General features: G+C 37.5%; 2 protein-coding genes across 2 annotated transcripts; one reads left to right on the top strand and one right to left on the bottom strand.

The window, feature by feature from the left end:
• Positions 1–2863: 2863 nt before the first annotated feature.
• LOC134005930 (low affinity immunoglobulin gamma Fc region receptor II-b-like) lies at positions 2864–6707 on the top strand. The gene is made up of 6 exons (XM_062444969.1): positions 2864–2907; positions 3628–3882; positions 4444–4698; positions 4802–4921; positions 5139–5264; positions 6550–6707. The coding sequence occupies exons 1-6, from the start codon at positions 2877–2879 to the stop codon at positions 6633–6635; spliced, it is 873 nt and encodes a 290-aa protein (XP_062300953.1). The 5' UTR covers positions 2864–2876; the 3' UTR covers positions 6636–6707.
• Positions 6708–10944: 4237 nt separating this feature from the next.
• LOC134005932 (junctional adhesion molecule A-like) lies at positions 10945–15609 on the bottom strand. Its single transcript, XM_062444972.1, has 5 exons — positions 15579–15609; positions 14147–14410; positions 13192–13452; positions 11364–11483; positions 10945–11094 (listed from the first exon to the last, which is right to left on the bottom strand). The coding sequence occupies exons 1-5, from the start codon at positions 15607–15609 to the stop codon at positions 11045–11047; spliced, it is 726 nt and encodes a 241-aa protein (XP_062300956.1). The 3' UTR covers positions 10945–11044.
• Positions 15610–20337: the final 4728 nt, after the last annotated feature.

Genomic DNA, 20337 nt, shown 5'->3' with positions numbered 1-20337 from the left:
CATCGACGTGACCCGACGTGACTCTTCTGTCACTTTGCCAGAGATTGTTTACATCCTGTTATACTGTATATTACTACCCACCGATGTAAATCCTTGCAGTGCTGGGCCGAGAACACATGTGTGGGAAATGCATATTAAACTACATCTATTTAGAAACCGTATACAAGTCGTGGCCAAGTATTCCTGCTCACTGTAGACGACTTTCAGCTCCTCCACAGCTCGTCTCAGCCCGCTTCACCGTGTCCTTTTATGTAGACGCCTCAGCTTTTTACGCACACGCTCGTCCCACGGTGGAAAACCGTTGTGTGCGCTGCAAGATGTCTTTAAACTCATCGGTACGAGTCTTTGGGACTCACACAGTGCCTGACGACCGTCCCTGTCTGATCCTGCCAGCGTATACATTACATTCACTGTGTGTGCCTACCTGTGCACATCATGTGGTATTTCGTCTCTCACCATCGTGGATCAGTGAGTTATTCTGCCCTCTTGTTACTGCTCTCTATTTTTATATGTATTTTAAAATATCAATCATTCTAATTATCCAGATTTTTACTAATTGTATCGGTGATCTGGTTGTGTTTTCTGTAACTTTAGTGACCAATTTATATATTTACTTAAAGCAGTTCCATGTATTACTTAGAAAACCGTACAGTGCAAGTCAAGCAGAGATGCGCTCTGCTGCCACCTACTGGCACTCGCCCGTTATCTCAAGATGTCAATCTGAACAGTAGCTACACAGTAAAACGAAAACTAAGCAGATTTTATCTGCAAGTCATTTTAGTTTTTATTTAGTTTTCGTTTGTTTGTTTTTTTAACTATCATTTTCATCTTTATTACGGTTAACTGAATTATTTGTTTTACTTCTAGTTTTAGTTTTAGTTAACTATAATAACCCTGGAGCCAAGCCTGTCTATAATGAAACCAAAAACCTTTGAAATATTTCTCTGCCTCGCATCAACTTCTACTTTACAGATGTTTTCTTTATGTCGCAGATTATTGCAGTTTTTGTGTTAAACATGGGGTCTGTCGTTGATTCTAACCATATTTAGAAGGCTGTATTTAAGGAAATGCAGTTTAAATGCATAGGCTGTTACTGCAGAAAATGTTTTTGCTTAATTGGCGTTTAAACTGGAAATATTATTGGCTACTGTTCTGTAACTTGTGTTCATTATCTGTTTTGTGACTGCACCTTTAGTGAAAGTAAATCTTCAAAGAAAAAATATATGTGTCCTTACAGGACAAATGTGTTAGTGGTGGTTTCAAGACTGCTATCTTACATTTTTGTCAATAAGCTTTTTGATATTTGGAAAGCACCCAGTCTAGAAAGAGAGAGAAACTGTCTCTATAGCTATAAATATAACCATAGTGTTTGGTTTCTGTCTCACTTGCATTCATGTGCATATCTTCATCTTTTTCCTCTCCATCCGCCGTGTAATGTTTGCTCTCATTATCTCTTAAAACACCTCCTTTCCATGTGTCACAGTTTCATGTGCCGCCAGAAACTGTAAACAGGTCTTACTATAAAGTCAGCCTTTAGCGAGGGGAATCCCTGAACATCAATAATCAAGCACAACAGCATTCCATGAGCCAGTCTTGTTTTATTTGTCAATATGATAGCTAGGCAAGAGATTATTGGTTAGCAGCCACAATGCACTGTGGTTAGTTTGTATCGATGAGTGTGTGGGAAAAATGATCAACTAGCACAAGCTTCAGTGCCCAGTCTTGATCTACTATATGTCTTGTATCTATCTGCAGAGACACAGTCTAATCCTCTTTCTTAATCTTAAATCTTTATCTCTTGACTTTGACTTTATTGTCCCCAAGGGGAAATTCCTCTCCACAGCACTGTAAATATCAGATAACAGTTCAGACAGCACACAACAATAGTACTACAACAGTGATAATAGCATAAGATGACAGACAACAGTACATGCTCTATGGCAACTATGACTGTGGGAATCCAGCTTTTCCCAAAGCAAGCCCTTCTGCACCTCAATGCTCTGTACCAGCACCCATCATTAGACAAAGGTGGTGATTGAGTGGTTGATCACAATGTGTACAATGGCTTTATTGTTTAGTTCTGCAAGGTTGACTGTGGAGTAGGGTTGGGTATCGTTTTAAAAATTGAGTACTTCACTTGATGCCCATCATGTGAATAGAAATGGCATAAAATGCCACCATGCCTTTTTTTTTTACAGAGGTGCATTTTGAAAGACTCTCTCTTACTTACAATCACAGGTCACATTAAATCAAAGAACGCTTGGGTTAATTGGCGAGTTCATACCAATAGTCATATTTTCTAGCTCTGGGGGCAAAAAGGATCGATTGCAGGTATTGTTTGAGACATTTCGATACCTCTTTGTATCGATTTATTTTTAGTTGATACCTTGAAGGTATTGAGTACCGATACCCAGCCTTAGTGTGGAGAGACCAATTATCCTGGCAGCAATCTTGGTTTTTGCTTGTGAATAAAAACACTAAATAGTTCAATCAATAGTGAGCAGCAAATCAAGATAAGGAAATTTGCAGTCTGGGGGGGGGGGGGGGGGGGGGGGGGGGGGGTTAAATATTGTAAAGTCAATACACACTAAAAAAATCCAAAGCATGAAAACAAACCCTTTAGCTTTAACTTTTAAGTAAATGAAAGCAAAGTAAGTAAATTCTACTTTGTTGCTTGACAGAAACCAAAAATAGGCCTCTGTTGAGGTTTTGCAAAAAGAATGCCGACCCACATCCTGCACAGCAGCTGTGAAACTTTTGGACCCTGACTTCATCTAGTCTGCAGGAAGTGGACTTGTTATGCAGAAGTCAACAAGGAGGTGTGATGCAGCCCCCTCATCTTGTTCAGTCTGTGGGTCCGTCAACAACCAAGCAGCATGGAGATAACAACACTGTGCACCATTGTTGGTGAGTAGCAAATGTTCAGGTGGACATCCCTGATAATTATCTTGAATGTTTAGCTGTTAGCATTTGATCAAACTAGGAAAAAAATGGAGCCTGTCTGTAATGTTATGGTGTAATTTTAGAATTTAAGATTGCGCCTTTATTTGTAACTCTGGTATTTCGTCTATATACTTCATAAATGACATAACAGCCAATAATCTAATTTAACTTTAACCTAATTTTAACCAGATAATTAATCCTATTACTACAAAGTAATTGCTAGTTAAGAGACAGGAAGAAGACGTCTGATGGCTTTGCTTCACAACCAGTTGATCCTTATCACTTCTCAAGCTAGAATGTTCAAAAGGGTACAATAGTGTGACTTTAAAAATATAAACTGTTTGTCTCTGAAGAGAGATACAAGACATATAGTAGACTTTTTCTTTTTCTTTTTTAAAACGTGGTCACACTTACAGCAGCTAGTTTGACAAGTCATTCTTCTCTCACTGATTGTGGGTGGTAAATTAGGTTTTCATTACATCGTATCCTGCAGCCTTTTAGTTATGAAGAGGCAGGTGTCACATTCAGGTCTTTTCGTCTGTATTTACAGTATATTGTGTATTACAGGCTCTCATTCAGCATTACTGATGGAAAAACACTCGACAAAACTGCCTACAGCCTTCCCGTCAACCTTAATGAACCGTTCACACCATTTTGTTTTCTCTTCTTTATATTTCGTTGCAGCTGCTCTGAGAATCGTTCCTGACCGAACTCAGTTCTTTCAGTATGAGTCTGTCTCTCTGAGCTGTGGGGAGCACGAAAACTCCTCCGAATGGATAGTTAAGAGAAACACATCCCGTAACTTAAATGAACAGTGTGCAAGAAAACCAAATGAATCCCACTGCTTCTTTGACGTCCTTTACCCCATGGACAGTGGAGTTTACTGGTGTGAGTCTGGAGCAGGAGAGTGCCGCGATGCTGTCAACATCACTGTGACTGGTGGGTTTACACTAAATATCAACTGGGGCCAATTGGTTCTCAAGGTCTCCTCAGTCAAGAACTTCCTTCTTTGAGGGGCTGGACATACAAAAGATTTGAGCAAGACTTTTCTCAGTACAAAAAACTGCTTTGATCATTTGTTCAAACATTTGAAAAGACCAATCTGTCTTTATCTTAAGGTGTATTAAAAGGTTCCTATAACTATATCTACTCAAAGGGCCCTCCCAAATGCTAATTTGAAACCACCTTATTCCTTGTACCTCTTCCCTTGTACCTAGGACGTATTTAATCGGTACTCCATAGGCACAAGATACTTCACTGTAATTTGCTCCTAGAAATTCTGTTCATATACAACTAGAATTTTCTCTCAGTGAGAAAATGGTGTTAATTAATGTATTTGACAAGCTGTTAAAAATGCTTCATACTGAACATACGAGTAAAATGTTCAGTGACAATGTAGTTGTATCCGATCTTGCAGTACAATATCTCCTAATAGCAAAAACCTAAATGCTACCTGAGCTCTAAACTGTCTTCTCCTCGCTCTGCCTGTTTGTTATTCAGGTGGATCTGTGATCCTGGAGAGTCCAGTCTTCCCTGTGCAGAAAGGAGAAGCTGTGACTCTGCGTTGTACTAATGACGAAAAGACAACATCTTCGTCCAACCTAACCGCTGAATTTTATAGAGATGGTCTCTTCATCGGGAGCAGCTCTACAGGAAACATGACCATCCACAATGTTTCTAAATCTGATGAAGGGCTCTACAAGTGTAACATCTCCGGAGCTGGACAATCACCAGACAGCTGGCTGGCTGTCAGAGGTGAGATGAGCCTCAGACATGTTTTTTATATTATTTGCATGACAAAGGCTGTTGTCGTATTTGCAATAAGGTCAAACTGTGGTTTATCTTATGTGCTGTGTAGATGAAGCTGAACATCCTGAATATTTGCGCCCCCCTTTTGCACACATTCTGGTTCCTGTGGTTGGCATCTGCCTCTTGCTGGCATCCGTGATGCTGTTCTGCCAATGGAGGAACCACCCAGGTCAGACAGTTTTGATGTTAATGACACTTTATATAGGGTTGAATCACTGGTACTTTGGTCAGCTAAATGTTACCAGCTAATTTTAGTCAACTATGGTTTTTTGTAAATGCTATCACACAACATGACAACAGGAATTATACATTTTGAAATACAAAAAAAGGTCAGCATCTTTCCCTTTCTTTCACTCACTTTTTCTGATTCTTCATAATTCACCTAGAAATGTGCAAAATCCACCCGGGGTGTAGCAGTGTGACGTGTTGTTGTGCTGCAGCTAAAACTGACTGTGAAGTGTCGTACATTGATGTCACCATCACACAGGACGTGCAGCCAAAGAGGGACAAAGGTAAACACACATGCATAGACATTGTTTTCAACCTCTTGCCTCAAATAATTACATCTGTTACGGGTGGTATGGGTTGTGGCATAACAGGACGTAACAACATCAGCTCCCCTTTAACTTAAAAAAACCTTAACCTCACCTTTTTACTGTATGACATGTTACTTGGTCATCAGGAACAATTTTCCTCTACCTAATAAATCTGTTGCCCAACACTCCCCTTATTCCCAGCTCAGACTTCCAGCACTCCATAAACTCTGAGTCAGATGACTACTAGTCTCTGCATGACTGACTTCTATTGTTTGTTCCTCTTTTTTTTTTTTTAAAGATATGGAGGTTATTTGGAATGACAACATGAATAGGGGTCAGTGACAAATAAGGGTTGGCAGGATGAGTAGTTCAGAAATATCTTTAAAAATAGTTTTAAAAGCAGCATCAGATTTGTTTAAATGTACATTTTGTATTTTTGTTGGTTTTCATTTGAAATGACTTCTGCAACATCTTTTACCAAAAGTAAGACTGAATGCTCCTAAAATGTTAAATGGTGTAACCACAAAAGAATGATAAATATTACATATTTTATTAACCTACAGTGTATCTATGCATACACATATACATGTATGTAGAACATAAAAAAACACGCAAACATACATAGAAGAGAATATTGATATATTATACAGGCATATATATGGAAAGTAAAACAAATATAATTGAATCTGATATATTTTTTTAAATTATTACATTTTTCAAGGTTTATGTAATGAATTTAAGATCAGAAAAAGGAGGAGACAGGAGCTAAAATGCTCTGTTTCAGGCAGAGGCTGAACTGAGGGGCTATATAAAGAGCCACTTTGAGTAAACCATGTTAAGATATTCAAATACAGCCTCAGATTAAAATATACAAATGTGTATGATATGTCCCCTTTAAGTGCCTAGTTGGATGTAAAGCTAAATGTACTGGAGATTTAAGAGAAATCCCAGTTTCCCAGTCAGAATTACAAGTTTTTACAACTGTTTACGGTAACTTTGATATTACATGAACATGGCATCACTGCACACTGTCATGGTTTAATCTTACTCAGAGTCATTGTTAATATTATTAATAATACCTGTGGTTTTTGTAACATGACAGGTTAAAATGTTCACTGTGAAAAAAAGTGTCTATTACCTGAAAGATTCCCTAAAATCTCCCTTCATACCACTTTTTTCAGTTATTTTGTCCATCTTAACACTCTAATAGTATTATATATTGTTTGTTAATAGTTTGCTTATGTGTGTGTGTCCTCCCCAGAAACAGATTCAACTATATACTCTACACTCCAACTAGGAGCCACCTCACAGGAAACAGCAGAACCACCGTTGAAGTCTATTAATTAGGATTATTTGTATGTATTATATTATATATTATTATATTATTTTGTGTTTAATACTTTGTTAATACTTGTTGCGTGCTTTATGTCTCACCTGCACATTTTTATTTTTGTATTCTCAATTTTTTTAACATTTGCAGAAATAAACTGAGCATCATTCACCTCAACAACAGGTGGGGAAAGTCTTCTAGTTGCACAAACATGCACACTGGGGGAAAACGCCGAAGATTTACATAAATAGAAATGCAGAAATGTTTTAAACCTGAGAGTAGACGATGAAACCTCTCTCTTTCTTTCATTCAAAACCACACATTTTGAATCTGAAACATGACAGGGAGTTTTTTTTTTTTTTGTTTCCTTGCAGCGGAAATGGTTCAAAAGGTTAAAACTCACATGTGATCAATTTTACCTCGAGGTGATTTGAATAATCAAGAGCTAGTCTAAAAGCATGAAGCAGGGTGTAGTTTCTAATTCTTTTCTTTCAGTTTCACCTTTGAACCTTGTTTTTGGAAACATCTATTTATATGATGTTGACTATTTATAGCCTGTGAATGGGAGATTCTTTTAATCTCATTTTGTAAAGGATTTACTCTATTTCCTGTTTGACGTCAGCCTTTAGTTATGTTTCCATTGTGATCTTATACACTTCACTGGTACTGACACCTTCCTGAACAACACAACAGTCTTATAGAAATCTTGAGCTCATTAATTCAGGAACCTGAGGAGATGTGGACGTCTTATGCTAAAAACAAATACTTAATTGACCAAGGAGATAGGTATTACGATTCAAGTGCAGATGTAGACGCAGTGAAAAGCCACTGCACATCTGGAGGAAAAGAACCCGTCTTAGTTATTCAGACAGTGCTCAGATGATGTTGTCTCTAGTCATAACATTAAAGATAGTTTAGTTTATCTCGTTCTCTATGGCAACAATCATAGATCATAAAGCCAGTGTCTGCTTGTCTAAGGAGCTTTTAATACATAGCACTTCCTTCACTTATACTGTTTCTATACCCTACATGTCTAAATAATAACAAAATGTAGCCTGTTTAAACTTCTTTTTTTTTTGCCAATCAGCTGCTTAGTTTAGTGGTTTTCTTGCATTCTACTTCGAAATGTAGGGGATAACTATACACAAGCTGTTTGCTCATCTGTCTTGTGACAATCTTGGCACGGCATGGCATGATTTTCCAGCCGGTTGCTTTGTTCAATAGGGATCTTATATTACCAGGAATTACCCCCATTAGATCACCATCTTTTTAGTCTTGGAAATAAAAGGGGAACTTACATTGCACATTAATTGCCTCAAGATGCTCATGTTTCCTCCTGCAGTCCAAACATGTGAGTCTATTACATGCTGGTATTGGTTTCAAAGCGCCCATGAGACTCAACAAGATGAGCAGTTAGGATAATACAATGAGCAATGCATGCAGTGTCAAAACATTCTTGTATTTTAAAAGGTGTATCGTGTGTTCAAAGCAAAATGGAAGACAGACAGTAATGAGTGACAGTGGAGGACAACCAAACAGAAAAACAGTGTGTTCTCAAACCACTGAAATTTTGGCACCATCTGAACGTGTGAAAGATGCGTCAGAGGGCAGCAAGAACTTGTAGGTGGTGTGACTTTTTGCAGCAGTAAGTGAGACCTACTGTATTGAGAAAGGTCAAAAAGACAATAAATAGTATAACAATTAAAATAGTTTCCTGAGCACTCTTTGGTGAAATGTCTGATTTAGTGGGATGTTCTTACTGTACGCGGAAATTCAAATGTTTGAAAGACAAAGACAGCAGGGACACAACTTCTCTTTATTTAATTTTTACTTAATTTCTTTGTAAATCTCAGGAGATGACTGGCTGGCAGGGGAGGGGGTTGTCAGCTGATGTGGGTCAGCTGTCTGTCACTCCTGATGTTGTTGATTTCATTCTTGTGACTTGAATTGTTATGACCGTATTGATTTAAAAACCCAATCATGCGGTGGGAACACCTGACCCGCAAACATTGGCTGAGTAACAAAAACATGAACAGGGGTTAAATCAAGTAGATATCTTTCAACTTTACAGGTTGTTTTAGTGCCAAAGTCCCATTAATTACTATATTTCCACTGCAGCTCGAGAGGGAAACACAAAGAGGGAATTTGATGCTAAAAAGACTGTAAATGTGTCAGATATCCACTTAACTCCTTCATCACTTGCATTAAAAGCATATTTTAAGTGGGTCTTTTAATACCTAGTATGAACAGGACGAATGATTACAGCGGGGAAAACATCTTTCAGTGTTCATATGGAAACCTGACTATTGTTTTAAGGTCAAAAGTCACATTTTCAATCAGTAAGTCAGAAAAAAATATATTAAAAAAATAGAAATATCAATCTCTCAAGAATCATTAAAACATACATACTTTGTCCATTTTATAATTAATATAAATATAAATAGACTAGGAGGAATGCATATAGAAAACAATAAGACAGAAGAATATGAATATACAATTATAGACTAGGACTATATATGTTAGAGGCACTAGAAACAAATGTACAGTATACGTAGATCATAATAATCTGCTCAAATTATGGTATGCAGTGTGACATCAAATTCAATCCTAAAAAGAGTGTTGTCATGATTGTTAAAACCATAGAGGATCAAAAGCAAAACTTTCCTTTTTTTCTTCTGTTAGATCAAGTGTTAAATGTGGTGAGTACAGCTAAATATTTGGGTCACATAATCAGGGATGATCTAAGTGATAATACTGATGTGCAGCGTCAGTGTTGCAAGATGTATGCACAAGCAAATATGCAGGCAGGCAAGTTTCACATGTGTATGGACGATGACACCTCTTTCTAGAGCATATTGTACTCCACTCTGTACATACAAGCCCATCATTGGTGCAGTAACATCAAAGCAAAAATGAAAAAGCTTCAGGTTGCATACAGCGATGCCTTTAGAGTTCTGCTTAAGCTTCCAAGATGTCTCCTACCTTTAATGCTGTGTTGAGGACGTTAATGTACAGATTCATGATTCGGTTCAAATGGCTAATGCCATCATTACTTCATCAAAAAATGAAGTCATGATGGCATTAACCCAGCCTACACAAAGTGACACATAATACTCCTCTTGTTTTTGGAAGCAGTGGAACGCATTTATACTGTCCTGTCCTTGTATTGTATTGTGTTTTATTTTATTTTGTTTTGGTTGATGTGGACCTGCAGATGTGTCCATAAATAAAGTTTAATTCAATAATTGGATAGCCAACATTAATAATATTGAAGTTGTAGTCTAAGTGTATAACAAGTTTATTTTCTTGTAAGATCTATATGTATACATGGCATGTGATATTCCTTTTAATCTACTTATATTAATTTCATATTGGACACACTCAGTTTTTTTAAATGATCACTGTTGCCCCCTAGTGTCTAATTAAGGCATGGCACCCACCCGATTATTACTATTAAAAGAAATGAATGGTTGATATTTCAATTTCTTGAGACTTATCAATTGAAAATTTGCACAATATCTTCTATCATGTGTATATGCCTTGTCATATTCATGTTTTTATTGCACTTATGATGATGAGGTCACATGTGAATGAGAGTAGATGATGGTGATGTCATGGGTCATTTGACTATATAAACACCTCAATTCCTTCTTTTGGGTATTTGCCTATCTGGAGTTGGTAGAAATGTTGTAGATAATGTAAATGCAGCTCTGATGATTTACACTCGGCACATTTCTTGATTTCTTGCAATTTTAAATGAATATCTTTATGTGGATGCAGCAGTTTTTTGTGTGTTTGTTTGACTAAATTCTTTCTTAAAGTTGTGTAGATTTTAGTGGCATCCAGTGGTGAGGTTGCAAATTGAAACCAACTGAATGGCCCTCCCTTTCCACCTTTTAAGTGTGTAGGAGACCACAAAAGGCCCTTGATAGAGCCACTGTTTGGTTTGTCTGTTCTGGGCTACTGCAGAAACTTCTACACACTGGACCTTTAATTCAACATACATGTTAAATACTAATTTATAGATTAGAGAGAAAGGATTTGTGGTTCAAAGTTGGATATCTTGTTTTGTGTCCATGTGATATGAAAATGTCCACTAGGTGGCGTGAGACAGTAATTTATGGTCACTGACATTTGATTGACAGTATGTCAGCTCCAAAATGTTCAGCTTCTCATTAAAACAAATACAGGAAGTTGTTGATTTTTGCTCAGTCTTGTATTTTCAATAGCACTAGCTAACACAATATAACAGAAAAGATAATACAAAATTTAAAAATAGATAAATACATGTACAGTATTGTTGTTAGTGAATTATTGCTTGAAATTTTGCTTCCAGAAATGTTAGGTTAGTCAGCATATAAATATCTTCAATGTTACAACATAGCTGCCCTTTTTTCTTCTTCGTCCAAACAGGAAACAGAACTCGTCACTTCCTTGAAGGGTCATCAAAAGTTATTTTCTTTGCTTCAGCTCTAGCTGCAGAAATAAAAGAGCAAAAGAGTCTTTTAGAGGAAACATTGTTAAAGTTTATAATCAAAATTTCAACAAGCATTTAAGTCTAGACAAGCAGTCAGCGCCTTAGCTACCACTGAGGACATCCAGGTCAAGTCTTCTGTAATATGACATTTTAACCATAATTTTGTGTATCATAAGCAGCCACACAAATCTTAGTTATTGCTCAGTTTTTTGTTGTTAATGTCAGGGCAACTTTTGATTAGACTATGATTTTTCCCAGATGTTCCCACCTTGAGCCCAGCGTCGGTGTACCTTTACGCACACTATGATCAGCACAATGTACACAATGGCAAGCAGGGTGATAGTCACTATCCTGGGTGTCGGCAAAAGTGGAGGAGACGCAGCATGGGCTGTAAGGAAGAAACAACAACAGAGTCTCAAACTTGTCAACTCATCAGTGTCTGTTTTATCTCAATATTACACAAACTTTAAAGCTGCACTAATCAATATTTAATATTAACCCCCCTGTTGTCCTCGAGTCAAGGAAGGAAGGGAGGAAGAGGGAAGGGAAGGAGGAAAGAAGGAAAGGAGGGAGGAAGGAAGGAAGGGAGGAAGAAGGAAGGAAAGAGGAATGGAGGAAGGAAGACGGAAGGAAAGGAGGGAAGAAGGAATAAAGGGAGGAAAGGAAAGAAGGAAGGAAGGGAGGAAAGGAGGGAGGGAGGAAAGAATGAAAGAAAGAAGGAAGGTAAGAGGGAGGGAGGAAAGAAGGAAGGAGAAAGGGAAAGAGGGAGAAAGGGAAAGACGAAGGAAGGAAAGAAGGACAGAGGAAAGAGGAAGGGAGGAAGGTAGGGGGGAGGAAAGAAAGAGAGAAGGAGAGAGGAAAGAAGGAAGGAAGGGGGAAGGGAAGGAAGGAGGGAAGGAAAGAAGGACAGAAGGAAGGAAAAAAATGGGATGGAGGAAGGAAAGAAGGAAGGGAGGAAAGAGAGAAGGAGGGAGGAAGCCCAGAACCAACACCTGAAAAATTAATGCAGCTTTAAGTTGATTTGAACAGAAGTGCAAAGAATAAATAAATACTTTTCAAACATACAGTATGTTATACTAAATTTAGTGCTACTGAATAAGAATATTAACAGAGTGGGAGAAATAGCCTATAGCCTGAAATTCAGATGTTCAGTGCTGCTGGTAGAGAATGTAGTACATCATCAAGAAACAATAATACATCATCTGCATACAAAGGGCGCTTTTCAACTACACAGTTCCAGCACGACTCGACTCAACTCGGCTCAACTCGCCTCGGTTTTTTTTGTGTTTCCACTAGGGAAAGTACCTGGTACCTGGTACTTTTTTGGTACCTGCTCTGCCGAGGTTCCAAGCGAGCCAAGCCGATACTAAATGTGACGTCAACATACTGCCGGCCACTGATTGGTCAGAAGAGTTGTCGCTGGAAGAGTCATGAGCCGTCCCACATAAGAATCAAACCTGGCATTTTTAAATACCGGCAACAGCGTTACAGCCATACGGCTCAATTTTCTTGCTTTGTGTGTGACAGAAAGCCACAAACAGCAGCAAGTACACCACTTCCTCAATGTCCTCCATTGTTTATGTGTTTTGTGTATAAGACAAAGACACGGCAGTTTCGCGGGGCCGTGCTATGACGACCCCGCCCACGTTGAGGAGGTACTATAGTAATGGAAAAGTTCGATCCTGGAACTGTACCGAGCCGAGTCGAGGCGAGTCGTGTTGGAACTGTGTAGTGGAAAAGTGCCAAAAGAAATCTTATGATATATCTTGTTCACTGCTATTGGCTTAAATTCATGTGAATTTTTCATTTTTTTGACTAATGGTTCAAGGGATAAAGCGAATAGCAATGCTGAGACTGGGCACCATTGTTGTGCAACACGCCCAACAGGTAAAGGTGTATTTATGCCTTTGTTCTGTTAATGTGTCCACAGCAATTAATAATCTACATATTGTGTAGGATTAGTTAAGAAATACAGGGGTATGAATAACACATTCGTGCACACATTATTATTCAGTTGGGGGCCTCAACTTTATTGTACTGAACACACATATTACATACTGTACATACCTATGATGAGAGAGCAAAACTTCAGTTACCTGTAACATCCATCCAGCTCTGTGGTGACCTTCCTTTTGAGGGTATTGCACACCCATATAAGCCGCTGTCTGAACTGGATACCGCTGGAAAAAGCATCTTTCCCGTAGGCTGAGACCCGATGAAAGCACCATCTTTGTAGAACGTTGCAGTAACATTAGACACAGGTTTTTTGGTCTTTTCATCTTTATAGGAACAGAGAAGTTCCACCTTGTCTCCTTCAGTCACAGGAAGTGTAGGGCTCTCCAGGATCACCATGCCAACTGAAAATATATAATATGGTCGACCATTATATATTCCTGGACCATCTCAAGCATGTGGTAGGCATACAGTGTCAGGCCTGTACCGTTCCCTTGGTGTACGCCACACATCTTATCTGATCATATCACATTTTTCAACATCTCTGTAGACCAGTGCTTGTGGCCTAAGCACTTCAACCCTATTATATCCCTCTTTATGCAACTATAGACAGAACTGATTGAAAAACTGATTTGCTCTTCTGTTCTTTATGCACTAATGCACAAGCATCACATCTCTGTCAAACCAGCAGAACATAAAGTCAGTACATTGTTGGGGGAAGGTGGGCAGAGTTCCCAGCATGCTCTTAGACAAGTTGTTTATAGATTTTAATATTGTACAAAGTGATTAGTGCTACTGTTCTTCATACTAACCCTACGACGTCTCTAATAGTTGACAGTTTGCTGTTGTGCAAGAAGCCGTGAGTGAAGCTATTTGCACAGTTACTTATTTTCACTCCAGTATGATTATAAGCAAGCACGTGCAAAGTTGATGGTGTGGTCTGTTATTAAAAATAGCCTTTTCCTGTGTGGTTGTAGTATATGGGGCACAGGGCCTGCCTCGAAACTTTTAGAGTCTATTTCTGCTTGAGTTGTTTTCACTGCATTTGCTACAATATCCTAATAAATACATAAAAGCTCCATGCACATTTGCTATTACCTGTCACAGTGATGTTGATGGAATCGCTGCACCCACGCTCAGACTCACACCAATAAACTCCGCTGTCTGATGGGTAGGCGTCTTCAATGAAGCAGGAGGACTGTTTTGACATTCCCCAGCCGGAGTTGCATGAAACTGAAGTCTGAGAGGTGGTGTTTCTCTTCAGTTTCCAGCTGCTGGAGTTTGCCGGAGTTCCACAGCTCAGAGAGATGGATTCGTACCCAAAGAACTGAGATCTATTGGGAAGAATGTTCACTGTGGCGGCTGTGGCTGTGGCTTCAAACAAGAAAATAAGGATTATAAGAAACAATATAAAACCATCAGATTGAGATGAGGGTGCTGCATGCTGTGTAGAGATTGTAAATCCCTTTCATGAGCATTCAGATGCTTTTTATCAGCTTGAATAATTGGCAGAGAACAGTTTCAATTTCAGTGTTATTCTCATGAACACTTCAACATGCTGACAGGACGAGCCAAGGATTGAACCACCCCTGATTTTGCAGAGTATAAACATAACTAAGCGTGGCAACACTCATATAGGTTTTGATGTTGAATTCATTGCAGAAAAAAAAGTTGCATAAGTTTCTTTTCAAATCTTTCTGCCAGCAATTCTTATCGTTACCTCTACTGATGCCCTTATTTCTAGGAATCCAGAAATACCATTATTTTAGTTAATTGAGTTAATATATTGAGTAATTCAGTTAATTTTTGAGGAAGTCTAACCAACGCTCCTTTGCCACTTTCTTATGTGTGATGACAATTACTTGCTTTTCTGAACTTTCACTGTTTTTATCAATAAATTGAGCTTCTTCAGGTCTTATTCAATGGCCTCAATGTGGTACTTTGGTCATGTGATAACAGGTAAGGTATAGTTAACAGTTATAAAAAGCTGGCCTTTTAAGGTTAAATGTATTTGTCATATGTAATTGTTAAAAACAGCTGCTATCAGCCGGTCAAAGCCTTTTAAACTAAATGTATTAGTGAATCCTTCTGAAGAACATTATAATTCTTTCTTTAAGCCAACAGAGAGTGAAAGTAAAGTGTCAAAGTAAAGTGTCAAAGTAAAGTGTCAAAGTAAAGTGTCAATGTAAAGCGAGACAAGTGTTTTCAGAAATCAGGATGTGCACTACCTGTCTTCTGAAGCTGTAACGATGTCGTAACCATACACAGAGGTAAACAAACACATTCAAATCATATTACAAAAGAAAAATTGAAGACATAAGGGGAATAAAAGAAGATAATCAGATAAAGAAATATTCATATTATTTAAATGCTTCACATTTAAATGGATTAGTGGACTGAATTGGTTTCTGCCTGTTCAACTGCATTAAAAGTATATTTCAAAGATGTTTTTATAAATAAAAAAAGAGGTTTCAAGCTGGAAAAATAGAGGAAGAAAAGCAATATTTTGTAATAAAGTAAAACTTCTCACAGAGCATTAGGTAGAGTAAGGCGATCTCCATCTCGTCTTGATTCCTGTATGTTGTCGTCGTCTTCTTTTTCTTAAGCATAGTCATACAGTTTCCACCTGCCCACATCCTCTGCTCTTACAGGAAATCAGCAACACGAAACCAAACCCTACAAAGAAGAGTGAGAGCTATAGTGTGGTTTAAATTCCATTGAAGAGGTCAACATTGTTTTTTATAACTTCTAATATGTTTGGAGATCAACTTAAAAGCTCTATGAGGGAACATATGATTGATTTGTGTTTTTCTATCATCTATACACTGTTATGATGTAAGATATTTATGCTAAACATCGTCAAAGTTCCAAAAATTGAGTAACTTATGTAAAAAAAGATCTCTGCAAGCCAAAGGCCAGGGCTCCAGTCTAATATTAATGCTTCTTTTGTGACAATAATGTAAAAAACAACCCTTTCCATACTCAAATTAATCTAATAAGTTTATTTTAAGCAATATAAATCTGATTTGCTGACCATCATATTACAGACAGTTGCAATAGCCACTGCAAACAGAAACTTTAAAGCATTGCAAGAATCATTTAACAATATAATACAGACTTTATCATACAATTAAATATATATATATAGTAGTTATATTGTTCTTAGGTTGAGCTGCTCAACATCTATTGTAGCTGATATCAGCTGACTGAAACACGTATCACCAGGTTGTAAAAGTATCCAGTCCTGTATTGTATGTGGGAGTTTGTGCTCTATTTGCAAGAAGCACATCAATTAAAAACAATATCTCAGTTTAACACATCATAGCCTCCTCACTGCAACCGAAATTAACCCCAGATGGTTTGCAGACTTTGACCAGAAAAGCTTCTAATTCATATTGTTCAGTCAGTTCAGATTCAGAAGCCCTTTAAACTACATTTATTAGTGAATGCTTCTGTAAGAACATTATTTTTAGTCCCAGACATCAGAGCATGTGAAAGTGAAATATGAGAACTGGACACAAATGGGGATGTGCTCTACTTGGTGTTCTGTCCAGAAACTGTAATGACATCTTTACCCGTTGAACACTAAACACAGAAAAACTATATTACAACAGAAAAATAAATATAAAATCAAACATTTTCAACTGTGATGATAACTTGCTTCTAAAGAGAGAGAGGAAAGTGTGAAAAAAGTGCTTCACATTTTCAGTTTCGGTTTTATGTGAATATGAAGGCCCCCATTAGGTCTGTAATGAACTTAGATGACATCATTATATAAACTGAGATGACATCATGTGCTGAATAACAGCTGTATCACTTGATTAAATATGGTTGATTTGATTTGATACCAACTCTGGGAAATCTCAGCTTCTGGACATAAAAGTGCTCTACTGACCTCTGGTGGTGTAAAGTGATTTAAAAAAAAAAATCAAAACAACCATCAAATTAACTGAGACACAAAACAAGAAAATCAATGGGTCATTTCATCATGTAACACAACATTCAACCATAAATGTTGCAGTCATTTGAGATACACTTTAACCATCAGTCCACCGGGTTGCCTTAGATTATTATTTGACATAAAATTATATATTTTAATATTCTAACTGTTTAAATAGTCTCATTTATTTATGTAAAAAATTGATAAGCACATAATATAATGCAGTACGATTACTATTCAACTACTCAAGTATCTCAAATTGGCTCCACACTGATGAACTACAGCTTTAAAATACTGTTAATGTATTTTTAATTATGAAAAGTAGACAATATAATAATATGCCATAATAACATAACACTCTAAAATAAGCCAGTGTGGATAATTATAGTTGTTTTTATACTTTAACTACAAATTGCTGATTGCACTTGTGGACTTGTGGAGGAAACATTTTAGAATCAGGACTTTAACTTGTAGTAGTGTTTTATTTTAATCCAACCAGTAAAGCTAAAGTGACATCAGGATAAATTGCAGGGTATTTCCACTGTGCCCTCCCTGTTCCTTTTCTTCCAATGAGCACAGATGACACTTATTACTTTCATTTTGCCCGTGAGGAGCTGGACAGTTGTGTAGCTGTCTCCTGTTTACGCAGATTCAATCCTTTAATCTCACCATGATGTTGGCTCCAATAATGGTCTTCAGCATCGTCTGCGTGGTGAATTGCACAGGTAAGCCTACAGTCGTTTTACCATTAACAGAAATGTGTCATTACTCGTTGTTTTTGTTGTTGTTTTTTTAACCATTTTTAAGTATTTCCTGCTTTAAAGTGCAGTAATGGGTCTGTAAGTCACCAAGGATCCCTTTCCAGAAATAGGCTATAACTTCGCTTTTTTTCTGTCTTATTTGTACACTTTAGATTGCAATAATTGGGAATACCAAATATAAAAGGTGGTGAGGAGGGGCGTGGTAACGTTGTTTACTAGGCCTGTCAATTTTCATGATCTCGATTAATCTCTTGATTTCAATAGCTAATTGTATTATCCTGCACACAAGACATGTTTTAAGTCCAATCAAATTCAATTTAAAAAAGTAAGTATTTGGACGTCCAATGATCCCCGGTTAATGCCACATTCATTTCTCCAAACTTGTCCTTTATATGCAAGTCACAACTGTTCCATGGAGCTGAACATCCCAGCAGAATAATAATTAAACCACAGTCCTCCACGATGTTCACTGGTTTTCAATCAATTGCCGTCATTTGGCAACAGACGTAGTGGGAGCAGCATCAATAGCAGCGAGCTATACTCAAATAGGGCTTTGGCGAGGTTTTGGTCAGCTGGTCTGTTTTGGGTTAGTCCCATTTGTGTGTTTGGCTTGCAGGTGGTACCGGAAGGATTTAATCCGGTTGACACAAACTACATATTATTGGTGACTTGTCAACACTGAGCCGTGTGGGTGTTTTATTTTTTAAAGTGAAACGAGCCATTTCAAAATCCAAGTGGTGTTTATCTGATATGATATCCATAACTGTGACGGATAAACTACAAACATCTTCATATCAGGGACAAAACAGCACGCATATGAAACGTGATTAAATAGTTATAATTAAAGCGGCATATACTCTGCAATGAATCGCATCAGAATTAACTCGTTAATGCTCCCAAGCCCTAATATTGACAGGTACATTTTACTGCATTATTATTAGTAGCTATAGTCGTAGTGTTTTATTTTGGTCCTTATCAACAATTTCCCCAAAACAATTCACATAGAAATAAATAAATAGATGACAATAAGGAGTTAGATCAAAAGGAAAAACAAAAAAAAAATCCCATATATTATATTTGATATTAATTAGTACATTTTTAATTGCTTATCACGCTGTAACTCTGCCTCAACTGAAATGTCTTCATAAGTTTCACTCTCAATAACAATGTTATAAACTCAGTCAGCAGCTGGTTGAAGTCACTATTCAGAAAAAAATAATTAACCAGATAATAAATATGATAATAAAAAATGGATTTGGGGCTTTTGAGAAAAAAAAAACCCTCCTATTCTCAGGCTTATTCAGCAATTTCTTATTGGGATTTCCCATTTCTGATTAAAAGGGTCATAACGCCTGTAGAGGGCATTGTTCAGTGAGTTTCAAGCTGAGCCAGGGACTGAAACTTGTAACCAATAAGCAAATAAAATGAACAACAACTATGAGGTTTTACCATAGAGTGAAATACTCATTGATTAAAGGATAAGATCAAAATGTTTCAAATCAAAAGTCACTGTGGGCTAACATCAGCTCATTGGCAGAAAATGCCCCAAGCAAAGCATTCAGAGCTTTTAACTTGCAGGAAGCATTTCTACATATGTTCACCTCAGGTTCTGCAACTTTGACCTTGTTTAAAATAGATATCCATCATTATAACTGTAAATAAATGACGGAGAATCACTATGTTTCCTTTTAAGAGGCAGGATTGAAAATTGAGCAGAAACTCGGAGGCAGGTTATCATTTCATGTCACTGAACCATGTCCAGGTAGTTCTAACAAAAAATGCTATCTAAGATAAAATAGTAACACATTTTTAAAACCGTAAACCATGAAAATATATTCTAGTAGATATATACTGTTCTTTATGTTTTCCCAGGAGGATACGAGAAGGATACCAGGGTACAGTGTCCCCATCAACCCCTTATAGCCGTCGATGGCCAGGATGTCATCCTGCCTTGCTACGTGGAGCCTCCAATCAATGTGATCACCCTGACTACTGAATGGAGCCTGAACGCCACCTTGGTACATGTCTACCGAAATAGAAATGACGATATCTCTCTACAAGACGAAGAATTCAGAGGCAGGACGTCGCTCTTCCACGAGAGGATGGAAAGTGGAAACATTTCATTAAAAATCTCGGCCGTAAAAAAGACTGATGCAGGGAATTATTCGTGCTTCCTTCCCAAACTGCATAGTGACCTCAAGAGAGGATATATTACCCTCGTTGTTGGTGAGTCAGTTGATAATACTTGATCAAAAATGTTTAGTTTGTGTCACATTTTTGGATATCTTTACCCTTTATCGGGCGAATAACTCCCCATGCCTCTCTGTGAGGTTGTAGAACCATGTGGATATTTTATATATACACTATTTGGAAAATGTGTTACTCTACACTGACGAAGAAACCATTTAAGGTAACTTCATTGACCTTGATTTGCAACATAAAGATGAAACATTTTGTTGCAAAAAGTCGCAAAAGCCAAAAAGTCATGTTATACCCCCCAATCACTCCCTTGGGTTGAAAGTTTTAATTTACAAGTATTTCAATGAGTGCCCTATAAAGGGTTAACACTAAATGTCTAACACCAACAC

This window comes from Scomber scombrus, chromosome 23 (assembly GCF_963691925.1).
Source record: "Scomber scombrus chromosome 23, fScoSco1.1, whole genome shotgun sequence".
In the NCBI taxonomy this organism is placed as follows: Eukaryota; Metazoa; Chordata; class Actinopteri; order Scombriformes; family Scombridae; genus Scomber; species Scomber scombrus.
The sequence above is the reverse complement of the archived record's forward strand: the minus strand, read 5'-3'. Positions and strand labels throughout refer to the sequence as shown.